Raw genomic sequence first — 18,102 nt, forward strand, 5'->3', positions numbered from 1 at the left:
TGGGCCATTAAATGGTTCACCTGCACTGCTATAGGACAAATGGGGATATTCAAATGCAGAAAAGTTTATCCAAGAGGCACAATTTTGCATTTCTGTGTTTTGGACCTTTGACCAACAAAAGGGTGTGGCTTGCCAAATGGGGGTAGAAGTAGATGCACCAAAACCGGCATTTTTTCTACAAATATTCAATAAAAATATTTGTATCTTTGCATCTGCCCACACATGCCACATCCATGCTGTTTACACCTAATACCATGTATTAATATGGTCAGTAGTTATATCACATTTATGACTGTAATAATATTCAAGCAGAATCTGCCCGTATAGGACTGACCTAGTAATAAACAACCCCATCCGGTTTCCTACGGCAGCATGACCGGTTTGTTATGCGCCATTTACTACATATTCACCTGCAGGTACACGCTGTACAGAGAGCACATTGTACGACTGGTGTCATTTTTGGCAGTGTGTCTTGGCTGTCTCCGGAGGGCCGGTGCTCTCATTGTTTTCAAGGAGAAGAATCTGTGTGAGCCTGGCCCTGTAAGCAGTGCTAACAGCGCCCTTTCACCTCTTCATTATCCCATGTCAGGACGTCAGCTGCTGCTGTAGCTGACAGTGGTAGAACAAAACACTGAATGCAAGGTGAAATAAGCAAATGAGCTGCTTAAGGTATTACAGTGTTCATTTACCAGAGCACTGGAGTCACTGTGGCTGCTGGGGGGTAACTGTAGTTGATGGGGGACACTGTGGGGGCACTGTGACTGCTGGGGGGCACCATAGCATCATAGCTTCTAAGGATTAGTCAGTTGCTGCCCAACATGTCCAAGCTTCTGACTTGCAGAGGTGTCTGGCACCATCTCTTGTGCCAAGGGTAAATGTGTATAAGGGAATCTGAGTGGTGAGAATTGATATAAACCACTTAAGTGTTCGTGGAATAAGAGGTAATTATTTACTAAATGCTATTTGCAAGAAGCCCCAACCCGGTACCACTTAATGGGAGACATTTATCAGTGCCTTATCGGTGCCCATTTTCTGGCTTAGAAGCTAGAAATAATTGCGAATTATTGTTCAATACAAGAAATTGCAAATTTTACTGCACCTACGCTACCTCCACACCATATGAGCAGCCGGCAAAAGACTTGGGCTAAAGAAAGGTGAGAAGGAGAATAATTATCCAGAAAATGTGAGACTGTTCCAATTTATGAGGGCTAGTTGACAACTGGTCTGATATAGAAGCTTGTATGGCATGTACGGAATATACCGTAATATATAAGCAGTCTTTATCTTTTTGTGGGGTTGCCAGGGAGAGGAAGCATGTTCTCAGCAGTCAAGAAGTGTGCTCTCAAAGACCACAGAACAAACCATGTTTGTCCTTGAAAACCTTTTAGCATGTGACAAGCTCAGCCGCTCACCAGTTATGCAGTGATAGAAATCAATACTGAAGACTGAACATTATATGTATATAGCGGCAGCAGTCGTACATCTGTACAAGACAAGCTCACTACATCTTAGCTGTGTTCGCTATGCCACTGGAGGACAGAAACATAGTGACATGTCACTTACATGTGCAGGAGCACGGATGTAATGTGATGTGCCGCAGCAGTGTGTCACCCATGACTGACTCTCCTGTAGAATCGGGTATTCTAGCATTTTGTACTTATTACATGGCCATCTTAGGCTGTTGACCCAAACTCACTTTAAAGTAATGAAATAAAGTTCTTTTTTTGTGTAATGTTAAATTATCTGTTTCATACAGTATAATAATCTAGTGAACTAATGACAGTGGAATGGGCTGGAATTGTCTAAATGCCCCTTTCAGAGTAACCGTACGGAAGAAGTGTATTAAAGGGAAAATGTCCCTTATTTGTGCGCAGTGACAGGCCATCTATTTCTACATTAGCAGCTCTAATGATAGGCTTTCTCAATCTACCATCCTGCCCTTCCACACTCAAACAATTTACTCCAATTCATTGCCTTAGTAAACAGTGACCACTGACTTAATGGCAGGTGCTGCATGTGAACCATACCTATACATGGCATCATCATCTTCAATGGGTTAGTACCCTGAGCTCATAGTACAGCTGCTGGGTACCCCACAAATCATGTGCATTGTACTCTAGATGTTGCATTGAGAAATGTCTTCACAGCAGGTCAAGTGGAAGCAGAATTTTGCAGTTCTCGGAATCGGTAAAATTGCTTTTATTACTTACACTCCAATCCTTTTATTAGTTGAAATAATATGACAGAATTAGTATTTGTTCATGTTATGGAGGGCGTCTAATTATTTGTAGCTGATTCTAATGTTATGCCTACAGTAACAGCTGAAGCGGATCTTAAAGGGAACCGGTGTAATGTGCAACCACATCTTATAGAGCAGGAGTTGCTGAGCAATTTGTGTGCAGTGTCCTAGCTGCAGGCAATTTGTTATAGAGCAGGTGGAGCTAAGCAGATTGTACACAATGGGGGACATTTACTTAAAGTGTCGGTGTCTGCATTGGCTTTGTTACCGACCTGCTCTGGGAAAGAAGATACACATTTAATATTGTGGAGCTGTGCCGAGACATTTCTGGCGCCGAGACTATTTTCTGTCCCTGGGACCAAAATCTGTCCCGAGCACCAGAAATGTGTCCAACAGTCCCTGCTAGACCAGGTTTCTTTTGGTCTACTTTCCGCCAGTTTACAGCGCCCAAAAAGGGCTGCGACACATATTAATTGTGTCTGAGTTTCCTCCGCCAAAGCCACGCCCCTTTTCGGAGAAGAGTCGGAGCAGATGGAAAAAGGCATTTTTTCTGGCGCCGCCAGCTAATAAATAGGTCTGAGAGCAGAACATGTGGTGAGAGCGCCACAAAACTGGCGGAAACGCCATAGTAAATGTCCCCCAATGTCTTATTCTTTTCTACAGACAATAGAATTCTGGGCAGTGTACTCCCATCTTTTTTTTACCATTCGCTTTGCTTTAAAGATGCCCAGCCAGCATGAAAATGTTGAAACTATATACCTGCTCAACTGCTCTTGCTCTATAACATGCTGCCTGCAGGTTACCTTGCATTTTCATGGGGACAAGGTCTCTTTAAAGCAAAGAGAATGATAAAGGAAAGTTGGGAGTACACTATCCAGAGTACAAATAACTAAACACAGGTTCTGAATCTTGCAGAATTCAAGAACGTTGATTTTTTTCCCCCAGTTATATGCCAACTATTGTTTCAGCGGCTAGAGCACGTCCCCAAGTATTTCTATGGGTTCATACACACAGCATTGGTTTCCATGGCCCTCGTGTGAATTGACTCCAGCAGTCTTTTCACACACTGACGACTACCAGGGGTCTCTTGTTTGTGGTCTATGAAAGCTCATAGTCTTGTACATGTCGGCAAACTCAGGATCAGTATATGTTCCGCAATTAAATAGATTTACAAAGTTATGTTACTCTTTTATAGATTTTAGATCATAGATATGCTATAGAAGTCTTTATGAATAATTTTACATTACAGATTCAGGTAATGATCCACCAAAAAGAATTGCTGTCTGATGCATCTGTATTACGGATCCATTCGTCGGGTCCCATTGACTTAAATGACTGAAGAATTGGAACAAGAATATAAGATCATGCTGTGTTTTTATGCAACTCGGTGTAGTCCAGGTTAGGAGCTTTCTGTAACAATCTTTCCTATTGTCGTAAATCCTAGATGCTGTGTTTATTTTATAAATCTCCACTATATTTTCTTTGTCATAACACTAAAGATCTGCCCCAGCAAGCCTTGTTTTCCTCTATAAAGGAAAAATCTGTAAACAGCGCCACTCTTGTACATGGACTTTGTAATGGTACTGCAGCTGAACATGAACTAATTGTAAGAGGTTGAGCCTCTTTAAGGAATATCCAGTAAAGGCCATATTCCTTTTTGGAATTAAGGAAAATCCCTTGAAAGGTTGACTTTCTTCGTATATACCATCAAAATCATGGCTAAAAGACCTAATTTTCAACATACCATATCATAGACAGAGGCAATAAAACAAAAAATGTTTTCTGAGCTAATGACCTCAGTATTATTTGTGTATATAGCATCATTGTGGTTCTTTATAAAGATGGTTTAGTATTCATCACCTTGAAGAGTGCATTCCCGTCTTATCTCTGGGCCTCCAAGAGAAATCTGCAGGCTTCTGGTTGGGCTCGTCGTATTGGCATCCTGCATTCTTTAACACCTACAGAAATATAAAAATTCTTTAATTGTCTACATTACAGGTATGACTATAGTGTACTTAGAATAACTTTGAAGGTAAAGCACATTTTTAGAATAAAAAACAATTCTGTAACAGCTGTTTTTTTCTTTCACTCTCCTTTGTTTGGCTTCTGCAGCTGCTAGGTTTTACAACACCTCCAGCTGCAGAATGCAAATCTTTCAGCTAGTTGTACATTTGCTTTGGGTTCTTTTAAGCTGATTTATTAGATCTGGTCATAAATCAGTCTTTAATTATTAGGGATTTCTTATAGCACCCAGCAATGTAGTGCAGCTAAACAAGGTAACATCCCTAGTCCTTATGGGGCCTATTTACCATTATATCCAAAGTAACTTGAAAGAAATCAGCCTTTTATCAGGAGACTCCTGGACCTTCATATGGAACTGGCAGGTTATATAAACAACGTTATCACATCATATTTTGTTGGTTTGACATCTACCTCAGGTAGAACAATTAGTTGGAGTTCAATTAGGAGACTTCCAACTCCTCTATAGTCAGCTTCACATTTGTAAACCACTGACACCTCTTTCTTAATCCAGTTAAAAAGCAATACTTTAATCATGTAGTAATAAGTACATATGTAATAGTGTTTTACTTTGCTTCAGTCCTTGTGAAGAATAGGTTACTCCTGCAGCCGGGCAGGAGTTCAGGGCATGATACCTGAAGAAGGAGACAGAGCTTCTGAATTCCCTCTCATTCCCTGCTACAGCGTGGAACGCTAAAAGAATGTAACATATTCTTCATAAGGAATGAAGCAAAGTAAAAACACTATTACTGTCATGTACTTACTATAGATCATGATAGAAGTATCGCTTTTTAACTGGATTAAGAAAGAGGTGTTGGTGGTTTACGAATGTGAGGCAGGTTATATAAACAATCCACTATATGAGCCCAAGTTCCTCAGTTTTGTTGCCATGTTTCCTGTGCTACTACTTTTCTGCTATTTATAGCATTAGAAATAACGTGGGCTGCATAAATAAGGGACGTGTCACAAAAGGTAAATTTGTATATTATCATGTCAGGGGCATCTGTCACAACATTATGTTACATTACAACACATACATGTATGTCATATTCATAAACATATATGTGTTAAACAGTCATATTCAAATATATATCACATTCATTACACATCTATACAGAGATATACTCACACATAAATGTAAAATGCAGACACCTACACACATATAGTTATTAGACAGGCATCTGTGTGAGGGCTTGTTTTCTGCATAACAAATTGTAATTCATAGTGACAGTATTTAATATTCCATGTCTTGTACTGGGAAGCGTGAAAGAAATTTCCAAATGCAGTGAAAGTGGTGAAAAAATGCATTTGCGCCATTTTCTTGTGGGCTTGTATTTTACACCTTTCACTGAATACCCCAAATGATACGTCTTCTTTAGGTTGGTGCAATCACGGGGATTCTTTGGTGTACAGAGCTGTGGGTGGTGCCATTTTTTGTGACTTTTGATGACGTTATCAATGCAACCTTTTTATTATATTTTGATAGATTGGACATAAGGGGGTGATTAGAATTTTTAGGGGTTTTTAAAGTATTTTTCAGACCCCCCTAGGGTACTTTAACCCTATTGTATTGTATTGTGGGACAGGGATACAGCTGAAAGCTTAAACAGTAAGAGTGGACCACACTGACTGGGCGCACGGGCTAGGTGCAGGGCAGGAGTATTGTCAGACTGCCATATATCTGCACATGCATCAGGAGCCCATGGCTCTCACTGTTCAAAATAACATCATCTGTGTCATGGCCTGTCTGCATAAAAAAGACAGTATTGGGGTGCATGGGGTAGATGCTGTTTTTTAAAATGGCAGCTGAGGGCCCTCCTCTACCTGCGGACCCAGTTGCATCCATTACGCCCATCCATCTAGATGCTATGTATTGTGCTAATATTCTGCTAATATACTGACTGGAGCATTTCAAATTTTCATACTTATTGGTGTAAGGACCTTTTTTGTGTTGTTTTTTTTTTTTTTTTGCAGTGTTTTATTTGTCACACATAGTGATACATAAAAATAGAGAAGTTAAGGGACCTGGGAAAAATATTTTTTTTGTAATGCAATGCATAGTATATATCTTTTCCAGTTTTCAAAAGAACTCAAAATCACCATTATAAATTAATAGTGAGTGACGATCGTTTTGATATATAATTTGTATAGTAAGGGGCAAGTAGGGCGCCTATGGCAATGTTTTTCATAGTGTAGCGTTTTCTTTCTTTTTTATTTAGTGTTTGTTTGCGTTCTAACTTTAAATGTCCCCCATGAGGTCATAAAAGACCCCTTGGGGACATTTCCACATTTTTTTCTCTTTTTAAGTAATGTTTTTATTCATTTATTTTTTTACTTCTAGTTTCCACCTGTAATTGGGGCATTCTCCTGTAATAAACCCCTGTGGGGGAAGATGTCTGATCAGAGCTGGCAGTGCCAACTCTCCCCCCCTCTGTAATGCAACGCTTCTCCCTTCTCCTGCTACAGGAGGAGTTAACATTATGTTTACACTGTATTTACAAACACACAATGGGGCACATTTACTCAGAACATTGCAAACAGCACTATGTAACAGTTTGCCTGAATACAGTGCAGAGGGCGCCAGGTTTATCAATTCTAGAACAGATTCTTTTTTTGGTGCACCTTTAACTTGAGGCATGTGCATACTTCTGTCAGACCTTGCATGTTAAATCTGGTGCACAGTTCAACTGGGCTCATGAACGCCCCCTTTAGTGCAGAAATTTGTGTTGCATGATGCCTAGTGCGTCACAAATGTGGCACGGACACTTCTTAAATACCTGTGCAAACAATTTGCACTATAAAGAACGTGGCGCACAACCCTTAGTAAATGTGCCCCAATGTTTCAAAATGTGATGCGAACGGGATGAATGTGAATGCAACGCAAACGCCATGTAAAAGCAAACAACACATGAAAGTACCATATTTTTCGGGCCATTAGGCGCACCGGAATATAAGGCGCAACAGTCCGATGCGCCTAATATATGTAATAATTCCATATATAAGGCGCATCAGACTATAAGGCGCACGGTCGGGGGCGTGGCTGAGGCCCGGGGGCGGAGCGGAGACCCGACGGGACGCGACGCCAAGAAGAGACGCGGCGACGCGGGGAAGGTGAGTGGGGAAGGTGAGGGGGAGGTGGAGGATGGCAGCGGACCCTACTTACATAGGTCCCCGCTACCGGAGACAGCAGATCTCCAGCGGGAACTGCAGACCACGCGGCAGAAGTTGTTCGTGCCGCGTGGTCTGCAGTTCCCGCTGGAGATCTGCTGTCTCCGGTAGCGGGGACCTATGTAAGTAGGGTCCGCTGCCCTCATATAGGGCGCACCGGACTATAATTTCCAAGGAAATCCAAGGCTTTTAAGTGCGCCTTATAGTCCGGAAAATACGGTAAATGCAACGCAAACAGTACATAAGTGCAAGTCCTACATGAACGTCACAAACGCCACGTAAATGCAAACGCCACGTAAATGCAAACGCCACTTTACTGCAAATACAAAACAAGCACCACGTAAATGCAAATGCAACGTAAGCACCATGTATTCACGACGCAAACAGCATGTAAATACAAACGCCATGTAAACGCAAATGCCACATAAGCGCTAAAGTGATGTAAGCGCAAAATATAAATGTCCCGATTACATCAGGTTTATGTTTACATTGCTTTAACAGTAACATTGCTTTTTGCGCGTGTTCACATCACGTTTACATCATGTGGTCATCTGCATTTACATCACATTTGCGGAATATTAGCGGAATGTGTGTAAACATAGACTCTAAATGCACATAGAGAAATCACAGCTCATTACATTGCCTGCTGCTGATTGGATAGCATGAGAGCATAACACACACCTCCAACTCCTGCCCCAGCTCCTCCTCTCTGACAGAACACAGATTACAATGGTCAGAAACTGGGACTGATATCTACACAACCATAGGGACAAGAAGGGAAATTGCAAGTGCCCCTGTATCTGTGTAGCGCCCCCTACAGAATGGTATGCTAATCTCCACATAAGGGAGGTGGTGACAGGTCCTCTTTAAGTAAGATGTTTACCAATGGCAAATAGCATTATTGGCTATAACTGTTGGTCACATGGGACATGGGCTTATTTGCTACATGGGGCTCCATTGGGGCTTTTACCCACCTCTGGATTGACATTGTATAGATTGGACTTGTAAGAAGAGTAACTATATAAGCAACAAGTAATCAAAAGCTTTTTGCATTTGATGTATTTGGAGTTTTCAGATGGAGAATAACTTTTTGGAAAATGTATTAGAGAAAAACCAAATTAAAGAATTTTTACATTCATTTTAATATACATTAAAATATGAAATCACTTTGAATATTGTAGCCCACATTTAACAAAATTAGTACAAACTGAACTTTATGAATCTGGCGCACCCTGCAGTGGTCAGGAATTGTGGTTTAACTTTTTTGGTGAACCTTTAACAGAGCATGTGACACAATTTTCTACGCCCCCTTATGTGCAGGTGCGCAGTGCAGACACTACACAAATGTCTTGCGGATACTTTTTAAATACATGTGACAGCAGTTTGCACGTTCTTTCCATGGCAAAGCCTTTTATAAATGTGGACCAATGTCTCCTGGCAGCTACATGCAACATGTGTAAATGAGGGAACATGACCGCTCTCTGCAACAATTACTTCACTGCAATTTTCAGCAGTAATTTATTGAGAATCAATTAAAACAATCAGTTCTAGTTAACGCATTACGCTTCGTCCATGCTTTATTGACATCTGCTGTGAAGCTGCTAGAAAATAGGTCTATAAAACAGAGGATGTGTCCTATAGTAACATTCCCTACTACATCTATAACATCTATGAGAAGATGCATGTACTACCTTTATCACGTATGTCCTTAGATATAGCTAAGCTATGGTCATTAAAGGAAACCTGTCACCATATTTTCACAAATATAGTTAGAGACAGGTTCTCATAGAGTCCTATTAACCAGCTTTCACTTTTCTTTTAACTAAAAATGGTTTATCTTACATCCTCATAAATCAACCTATCTTATATAACGTGGCATCAGAATCTCGCATCTCTTCTCAGCATGTCATGTGACCATGGTGATGTCATTTAAGGTGTTTCCCATGCGTGTATCTGATCACATGGCAAGACAATGGCATGATCACAGCTGCCTCCATTGACTTCTACTCCTCCCCATCCTCCATGGAGGCATGCTGTGATTTTGTGTGAGCAGATACATACATATGTAGCAAATGTAACAGGACCTTAATTAAGGTCAACATGGTCACATGACATGAAGGGCCCAATGATGTAACAGAACTCCCTCCCAATGTTCCTCATAGCAGCTTGTCCTAACAGTGAGACCTGTTAATCAGGACTAGGGAGGCAGGGAAGTGCAGTGAACACTGCATATCCCGGACCCGATTACTATAATAGGACTCACCTCAGCTGATTTGCATATAAGTTTACATACTGGTTTTTTAACATTGCAGCCATGGAAAAGGAACCCTTTAGGGATAAGGGCAATTAGTTTTAATCATAGTTTTTAATTACCTTGTGTACATTTTTTCCATGGAGGGTCAACTTATGGAAAACTATGACCTCACATGACCATGACCCTGAAACAGCAGTCATTATTTGTATGGCCATTATTGTATACCCTATGTAAAAAAAGCAAATACTGGCTATAAAGGAGCTCCCTCCAATACATGGCACTAGTTATCATGTAAAAGAGCTATTTATGTATCAAATAGGAATCCACTAGCAACTGGTCTTCTTAAAGGGGTCGTCTACTTTCAGCAAATAATTTATATTGTTTTAATGATGTAAAGTTATAGAATTTTCCACTATACTTTCTATATCAATTATTCTCCGTTTTCTAGATCTATGTTAGCTGTCATTCTACAGGAAGCTAAATTTTTCACTTCCTGTGGATAGAAGCAATAAGCTTCCTGTTGTTGTCAATTATTTGCTGAAAGTGGACAACCCCTTTAAGGTTAAACGGTACCTTTCCAAAGTTTTGGTGTGACACTACATCATAAAAATGTCTCCATTATTTTAAAGTTCAGGATGTTTGGTATATTGGAAAATATACCCATTTTATGCTTCTCTCAGATTTCTCATATTTGTCATCTTTACATTTTCTTGGTATCTATATTTGTACGATGCTGGACATTTGGTATTTCTGGGTCATCAATAGTTAGGCTAGATACAGTATTTAGTGACTACACAAACATTGCACTATCTAGTGTTTTCAGTGTATGTGAAGACTAGATTCAGAGTCACTTAATTCTATCTTCTAGTCATATTTCAGGCAAACTGGCTCATCTGAAGAAATGCAATATTTTGTATTCTCTTCTTCCTTAAAAATGCAAGAAATATCCTCTGCTTGGAGCGTAAATACCCATTTCACAGATGGCACTGATTCACTTACTGTGTATGAAATTCATTTTGTACACAGTATGCAGACAGACAGTTCAAAAGAGATCTGAAGGCTCTATTAGTATGCATAGCAAGGGTCCCCTGGCAACAACTGTGACCAGCACTGGAGGAAGATAAGCCAAGCACTGAACATGTGGTTATAGCTGCACTAAGATGTGCCATGCAAATGTTTAGCGGTTTATTTTCCCTGGCTGTCTTGCATAGGAAGAGTCCAGGATATAGTCATCATCATGGGCAGGACCCTACAATTGAGACTATTAAATTCTTGCCACACGCTGCTGGCAGGGAGCTAGGTCATGTAAAATAAACTATTATAAAGTACTGAAATGATACAGAATGGTGACAAAGGCATTCTTAAAATCAGCATAGTATAGGCTATTGGAACCTGCAACCAGCTAAAATGACATTCCTGGTGACAGGTTCACTTTAAACTTTCCAAATCTAGCAGAGGCAAAGTGTGTCAATTTAATAAAATGGTAGAAAATCTGGTACTGCTATCCGGCACAGTGATGTGGACTCCTGGTAGTGATTGGGTTTACCTTAGACTGACTTAAAGATGAATATAGATAAAAAAAACTTTACCCTATTCTGTCATTTTACAGGTGATGTTAATATTAATAGTTGACAACTTTTTTGCTCCAATTACAGTAAATATGTTAAAAGTTAAGAAACTTGCATTTTGATAAAAACTTTGCTGGTACCAGATGCTGACGTCTGCATCTGTGACTGAAGCCTAATATTCTCTGTTATCTACAAGACTTTCATTTTAATATTTCACAGAATTTCCTATTTACACATGGAAGCTAATAATCCTCTCTGCATTCATTTATATTACTCCGGCAGCAGGGAGATTGTGTAAACTGTCCATAGCTTCAAGAGATTTACAGCTAATTCTCTTTATATCCTGTTCCTTTAGAATTGACATATATAGTCACCCACTCCATTAAGAGTCATCCACACATTTACAACTTCATGCTGAAACTAACATATGTCAGCAAGTGACTGACAATAGTGGAACATATGCATTTAATAATTGCAACAGATGTAAAATGTTCCAAGCCCTGTATGATGTCTTCAACAGCAGATAAATGACTCACAAGCTTCACATAATTTATACTTCTACATAACATGGCCGCCTAATGGTGTACACCACAACCAGAGGTATACAAAAAAGTGTCCAAAGGTACAAGTTTTATAATGTCGCATTGGTGCATTGTGCAGTCATAAAGTGACATTATGAAGGGTCATTGTGAAGTCATATGAGCAGTATAATATAATTTAAGTATTTGTGATGTCACAGTGGGATTGTGATACCATAGTTGGCATTGTGATGTCCCAACGGTGCATTGTTCTATCATAAAGGAAAATTGTTATGTTACAATGGGCGCTGTGATGTCATAAAGGAACATTGAGATATCATAATGGGCATTTTCATGTCGCACATAGAAATTATAATGTCATAATAGCCATGGTGATGTCAAAGGAGAGTGATCTCATAATGGCCATTGTGATGTCATAAAGGGACAAATAATAATTCTTTATTTATATAGCGCACACAGATTCCGCAGCGCTACACAGAGTTTTTGCCAAATCAGGGCTCACAATCTAATCAACCTACTAGGACATTGTGATGTCATAAAGTGCATAGTGATTTGAAAATGGGTCTTTTGATGTTTGAATGACCATAGAGGATATCTTAATGGCACGTTGTGATGTCATTTAGTGGTTTTGTGATGTCATAAATGGTACTGTAATGACACAGCGATGTACTGTGCTGTCATAAATGGATCTTTTGATGTTATAAGGGTCATTGTGTCCTAAGAGCATTCTGATATCATTAAACTATGTTATGATACCACAGTGGCCGTTGCGCTGCCAAAGTTGGCATTGTGATATTGTTTAAGTCATTGTGATGCAGCTATCAAATAGGTTTGTCTTTGGGATCCATTATAAAGTGTTAGAACCTGGGCCCACCAAAGGATTCTCTAGTACTCTGGTTAGCCAGGCCAACCCTGGCAGTTATTGCTGCTCTCTCCCTAACCAAGAGGTGAGGATCCCGTTAAGAACTCTTCTTCTACTGACAACCCCTACTTACATACCCAATAATCCAATCCTCCCACTTCTGTCCTCCAAATATGCACACCATAAAACTGTTTTAAGACAGCTTAAAATACGACATTTTTCCATTATTAATGAGTAAACTTAATGCCACATGCACCATAATGTTATTTACTGTATATACTCGGGCATAAGCCGAGACTTCTAATTTTACCACAGAAAACTGGGGAAAAATATTGACTCGAGTATAAGCCGTTGGGTGTAGTATACAGCCAGCCAGCCCCCATGTAGTATGCAGCCAGCCCCACGTAGCAAACAGCAGCCCCATGTAGTATACAGCCTGCCCCCATGTAGTATACAGCCTGCCCCCAAGTAGCATACAGCCTGCCCGCTTGCAGTATACAGCCTGCCCCCATCAGTATACAGCCTACCCCCTTGCAGCATACAGCCTGCCCCCAATGTAGTATACAGCCTGCCCCCAGTAGTATACAGCCTGCCCCCTTGCAGTATACAGCCTGCCCCCTTGCAGTATACAGCCTACCCCCTTGCAGTATACAGCATGCCCCCATCAGTATACAGCCTGTGTAGCATACAGATAAAAAAATAAACTTAATTCGCACCCTCCGTTGTCCCCAATGTTCGTCGCGGCTCCCGACGGCTTCTTCACTCTTCTATCTTCTCTGGCCGGGAGATCGCGACGGCCATCGCACACTGTCGCACGTTGACGTCATCAGCGCCGACAGTGCTGCATCACAGTGGGCAACGGCCGGCAGAGTCGCGTCCATGCGATCTAGAGAAGATAGAAGACAGAAGAGGAGACAGGGGGAGCCGCGACGAACATCGGGGACACCGGAGGGTGAGTGTTATTTTTTTTTTTTATCATTGACTCATGTATAAGCCGAGACAAGGTTTTTCAGCACATTTTTTGTGACGAAAAACTCGGATTATACACGAGTATATACGGTATATCTTTGACTGCACAAAAACTGGCTGGTGACTTGCTCATGCTTCTTTATGATGCGCTTAGTAATTAATTATTATTATTGCTTTACTTATCAATGATAGACAGTATAAAAAATGACATGCTTTATCTGAAAATCTGGATGGAGGGTCGGGTCTGACAGTCTACCATAGAAGTCAACTGCAAGAGACACATCAATTGATCTGACATTTAGCTGAAGACTTTATTCCATAGTGGCCTGACCTGGAAAACCACTTCTTCTACATGATAGTGAGTAAAGCTGATGGATCCGAGGCACAGTGAGTAGATTTATCACCACTTGATCATAATCGATACTGTATGTCAGTGATGGCGAACCTTTCAGAGACCGAGTGCCCAAACTACAACCAATATCCACTTATTTTCCATGAAGTGCCAACATGGCATTTCTAGCAGTAGCTTATTGCTCCTTGTTCTTCCACATCATTCAATTGTATTGGCTCTCCTAAGGCCACCAATAGAGTTGAAAGAAGGTGGGCAAATAAATTCAGACCATCATTGCAGCTTTTCTCCAGGAAGAATGGTGGGTCCAGCAGAAGGACCTCCAAAGACAATGCAGTTCTGTCAACACCTGCTCACTTTTCCCACAGTTTCAAACAGCCAATAGCGCTTTAAAATAGCGCTGAGAGCAGCATCCCTTAAGTTGCTTGGGACTGCAGGAAGATTTGGTGGATTTTGTCCTGTTTGGTGAAATTGGGGGGGTGGCCTGAGTGCCCACAGAAAGGGCTCTGAGTGCCACCTCTGGCACCCGTGCCATAGGTTCGCCATCACTGCTGTATGTTCTTCTGGAAATTGGTACAGTCTTAAAATAAGTGGATCCTTGAGCTAAAATCATCTAGACAAGCATAACAAGGTGTTGCCTTGTATCAGAATGATCCTTTCCTTCATCTACCAGGTATTCTGGGCTCATATGCGGTCTCAGGACTTTGGGGCCTTAATGCGACTATTACCAAAAACTGTAAACTCTGTATCAAAAAATATTTGGGGGAGAATATTTTTTCTCTCTTTTGGGGTAAATGTTTCCTATAGAGATGAAGAGAGATTGTCTGTGATGAGCATGAATGTGCAGTATATTCTTATCTCTTGAAGTTGGCACATAACACATTCCCTCACTGGTTTACATGGCATTGGCACTTCTATCAGTTTGCTGCATTTAACCTATTTTGTAATGCTATGCAATTAGCCTTTCCCCTACAGAACTATAATGTAGTTATAGTTGGACTACAGTAATGTAGTCATTGGATTATAGAGGTTTAATAAAATCAATGTACTTTTATTCTGATTCTAGGATTTCATGCAGCGAGACAAAACTTTGATTTTTCATGTTTTTTTTTCTTGTTAGGAGATGCTCGCAAAAACAGAAAAACACAAAACTCACTCCCAGCAGACCCAGGGAAAAAGCAATATAAGTCAGCAGGGGTCAGTCTCTGGCAGAGCTAGTGGGAGAAGTGTAACTCCTGCTGACCTCCTTCCCAGCTCATGGACCAATTAGCTGCAATTCTGCCTATTAGTTGTGGAAAATGCAGAACAATTATGGAGAAACACAACAGCTTGCACGCAGAATACACAGCAGAGATGGGGCTGCCAATCATTCCTATACCCCCCCCATGTTCCAAACACACAGCACAGTAATGTTACAATCCCAGATGTCCTGTTTTTTCTTTGTGAATGCTACTGAAATGAATTGCAAAAAAGATACAAATATAAATGAATTGACACAAGTTGTAAAAATAAAGATGAAAAAAAAAAAAAATCCTAAATGCTAGGACCTGCAGGAGTCAGTCTCCATTACAGCAGAACGGTGTATTATTAGTTGTTACATTAGTTGTTTTCAGAAATGACATATGTACATCTACAAAGATAAAATTGTAATTGAAACACATTTCTAGACGTAAATATTATATAGTCTAAAATCCTATCAATGTACTAGAATGTCCCTATGGACATATTGGGGGACATTTACATAAATCTTCTCGGAAAGAAGATACACATTTAATATTTTGGAGCTGTGCACATACATTTCTGGCGCCGAGACCATTTTCTGTCCCTGGGACCAAAATCTGTACCGAGGCAGCAAACATCCTAATGTGGGTGCAATAGCACGGTTTTGTGTCCCTGCTAGACCAAATTTCTTTTGGTCTACTTTCCGCCAGTTTACAACGCCCAAAAATGGCTGCGACACATATTAATTGTGTCTGAGTTTCCTCCGCCAAAGCCACGCCCCTTTCCGGAGAAGAGTCGGAGCAGGCGGAAAAAGTCATGTTTTCTGGCGCTGCCAGCTAATAAATAGGTCGGAGAGCAGAACATGTGGTGAGAAACTGGCAGAAACACCATAGTAAATGTCCCCCACTGTATTTCCCGAACATTATGTGGAAACTTCTTTTAAATGATGTGTAATAAAGAATTTTGGAAGTTCTGAATAACCTAATATTGTATATAAATATCAATGTTTCGGGTATAAGTAGAACAAGAATGGGTGTATATAAAATATGGACAGACCATGCCACTATCTGAGCCTTTAGTCAAGCCCTAATTGGTCTCATTGCTTGTGCCGTTGGGTAGTAATACATAACACTGCACCAACAACATGGTTAAAATTTTCTATACACTGCCGGGGAAGGGTGCTGTAAAAATAACAAAGAGCTTATACTTACCTCCTCTGTTGCTCCTGTTCTCTTTCGGCACCTCCCCCATTGTTAGGTATCTGTTTGTATAGCAGCTCATTTGCGACCCTTCAAGGGGTTGGGACATCATTTGCAGCCTTAAGTTGTTCTTGTGGATCTGAAAATATGGATGACCTACGGACTACCCCACACAATCGTCTTCAGGTAGCCTTACACAGTATTTCTTTATTATGATGATTAATTTACAGGAATGTAACGAGAACGCGAAAGCCTTTATACTGCAATGAAGGTGGCACAAGAGTTAAGTTGGTATTACCTCCTCGCCGTCTCCGCTACTTTGCTGATATCTGGTTACCATGGTAATGAAGCCACTTTGCCTGCTCAGAGTTGTTAATCGTGATTAGTGCAAATCTGGGGTCTCTGGCCCTTGTTGGCTTCACACTGCTCAGCGCAGAATCATTTCTGAAAGCCGGTAATCACAGAGGGGCCTGAGGTGATGTAATTACTCCTAAATTTGGAATGGGTCTTCCTGCTTTTGGCTTGAGTTGGGAAACAAACTTCTTCTACGTGCGACCAGACAAGCCCGACAATCCCTATAACAATTACCATCTTCCACCCATCTAACAAGAAAAGTTTCTGAAACTAAAGAAAGTCTTTGCAAAATATATTTCGTTTCCTGTAATTGGAACACTATCCAGTTAAAAGAAATAAGTGAGAACTCCATATTTAGCAAAACTACGTAAAACACAGGTATATGCACACATAGCTGTCACATCTACCCAAATTTACCTGCTAGCTGATGTATTGCAGTTTTTGAGTATAGTGTTCCTTGGCTCGACGAGGAAAAGATTCTGAGGGCCAATCCTACACTTATGCATAAGAAGTGCACATTCCCTTTTAACTGAGGTATAAAATAGTTTATGTTTGTAAACTATCTATACGATACTAAAGATAAGAAGCTCCAAAGTCAACTCTAAATGTGTCTTTTTTCAACCGTATAGACTATGATACTATGATAAATGGCAATGTCTTTAATGAGACTGATGAGGTTGTAATGATTCGCTGGAGCAATAATCAACACTGTGTATGGACCTGGAGGAAATGCTCTCTTTGGCACTGTCCAGGGCCCACAGCCACCTAAATAAACACCAAAATTGATACTGTCCAGTACATATAAACAGAAGATCCAGCTCTCTCTCCTGACACATGTGAATTCAGCAGTTCTATCAGGACCTTCCAAACAACCTTCCGTTTTCATCTAGTAAATAGACACTGGTAGACACCATATCTAGGCAGCAAGTTTTAGAACATTTTTTAAAAAGTATGTTGGACCCAGAATCAGGTACAGGTACAGGCAGGATATACAAAGGTCAGGTCAAGATCAAACGGGTTATATACAGGTCAGGAACAGATCAAGATCAAGCGGGTATATATATATAGGTCAGGTACAGATACAGGCAGACAAACAGAGACAGGTAAAACTGAACTAGATACACAGGTAAGACAAGACTCAAAATAACCAGCAAGCCTGATGAATACAGGTACAGGTGGGCTATACACAGGTCAGACTCAAAATAACCAGCAAGGTCTCATGGGAGCAGGCAGGTATATATGCAGTTCCCGGACACTCCTCCAGCAGTACATTTGGGGAACTGTCCATCAGGCTAGTAACCCTTGCTGGGAAGGACTAAAATGCATGGAGCCGGGTGTGGCTCAGTTAATCCAAACATAAG

The 18,102-nt window shown here is 40.6% G+C and overlaps 1 protein-coding gene across 5 annotated transcripts in view; it reads right to left on the reverse strand.

Annotated features, from left to right (window-relative positions):
• NEXMIF (neurite extension and migration factor) overlaps positions 1-18,102 on the reverse strand; it is a 311,906-nt gene that overhangs the window by 73,813 nt on the left and 219,991 nt on the right. For 3 of the 5 annotated variants that reach the window (XM_072125214.1, XM_072125213.1, XM_072125216.1), the window contains one exon: positions 4,100-4,197. The exons of the other annotated variants lie outside the window; for them this stretch is intronic. In XM_072125214.1, the coding sequence (XP_071981315.1) occupies positions 4,100-4,113 (14 nt within the window). In that variant the 5' untranslated portion in view covers positions 4,114-4,197. The remainder of the gene's footprint in view (positions 1-4,099; positions 4,198-18,102) is intronic. 5 annotated transcript variants of the gene reach the window in all.

The sequence above is a fragment of the Engystomops pustulosus genome, chromosome 9, assembly GCF_040894005.1.
Source record: "Engystomops pustulosus chromosome 9, aEngPut4.maternal, whole genome shotgun sequence".
NCBI lineage: Eukaryota > Metazoa > Chordata > Amphibia > Anura > Leptodactylidae > Engystomops > Engystomops pustulosus.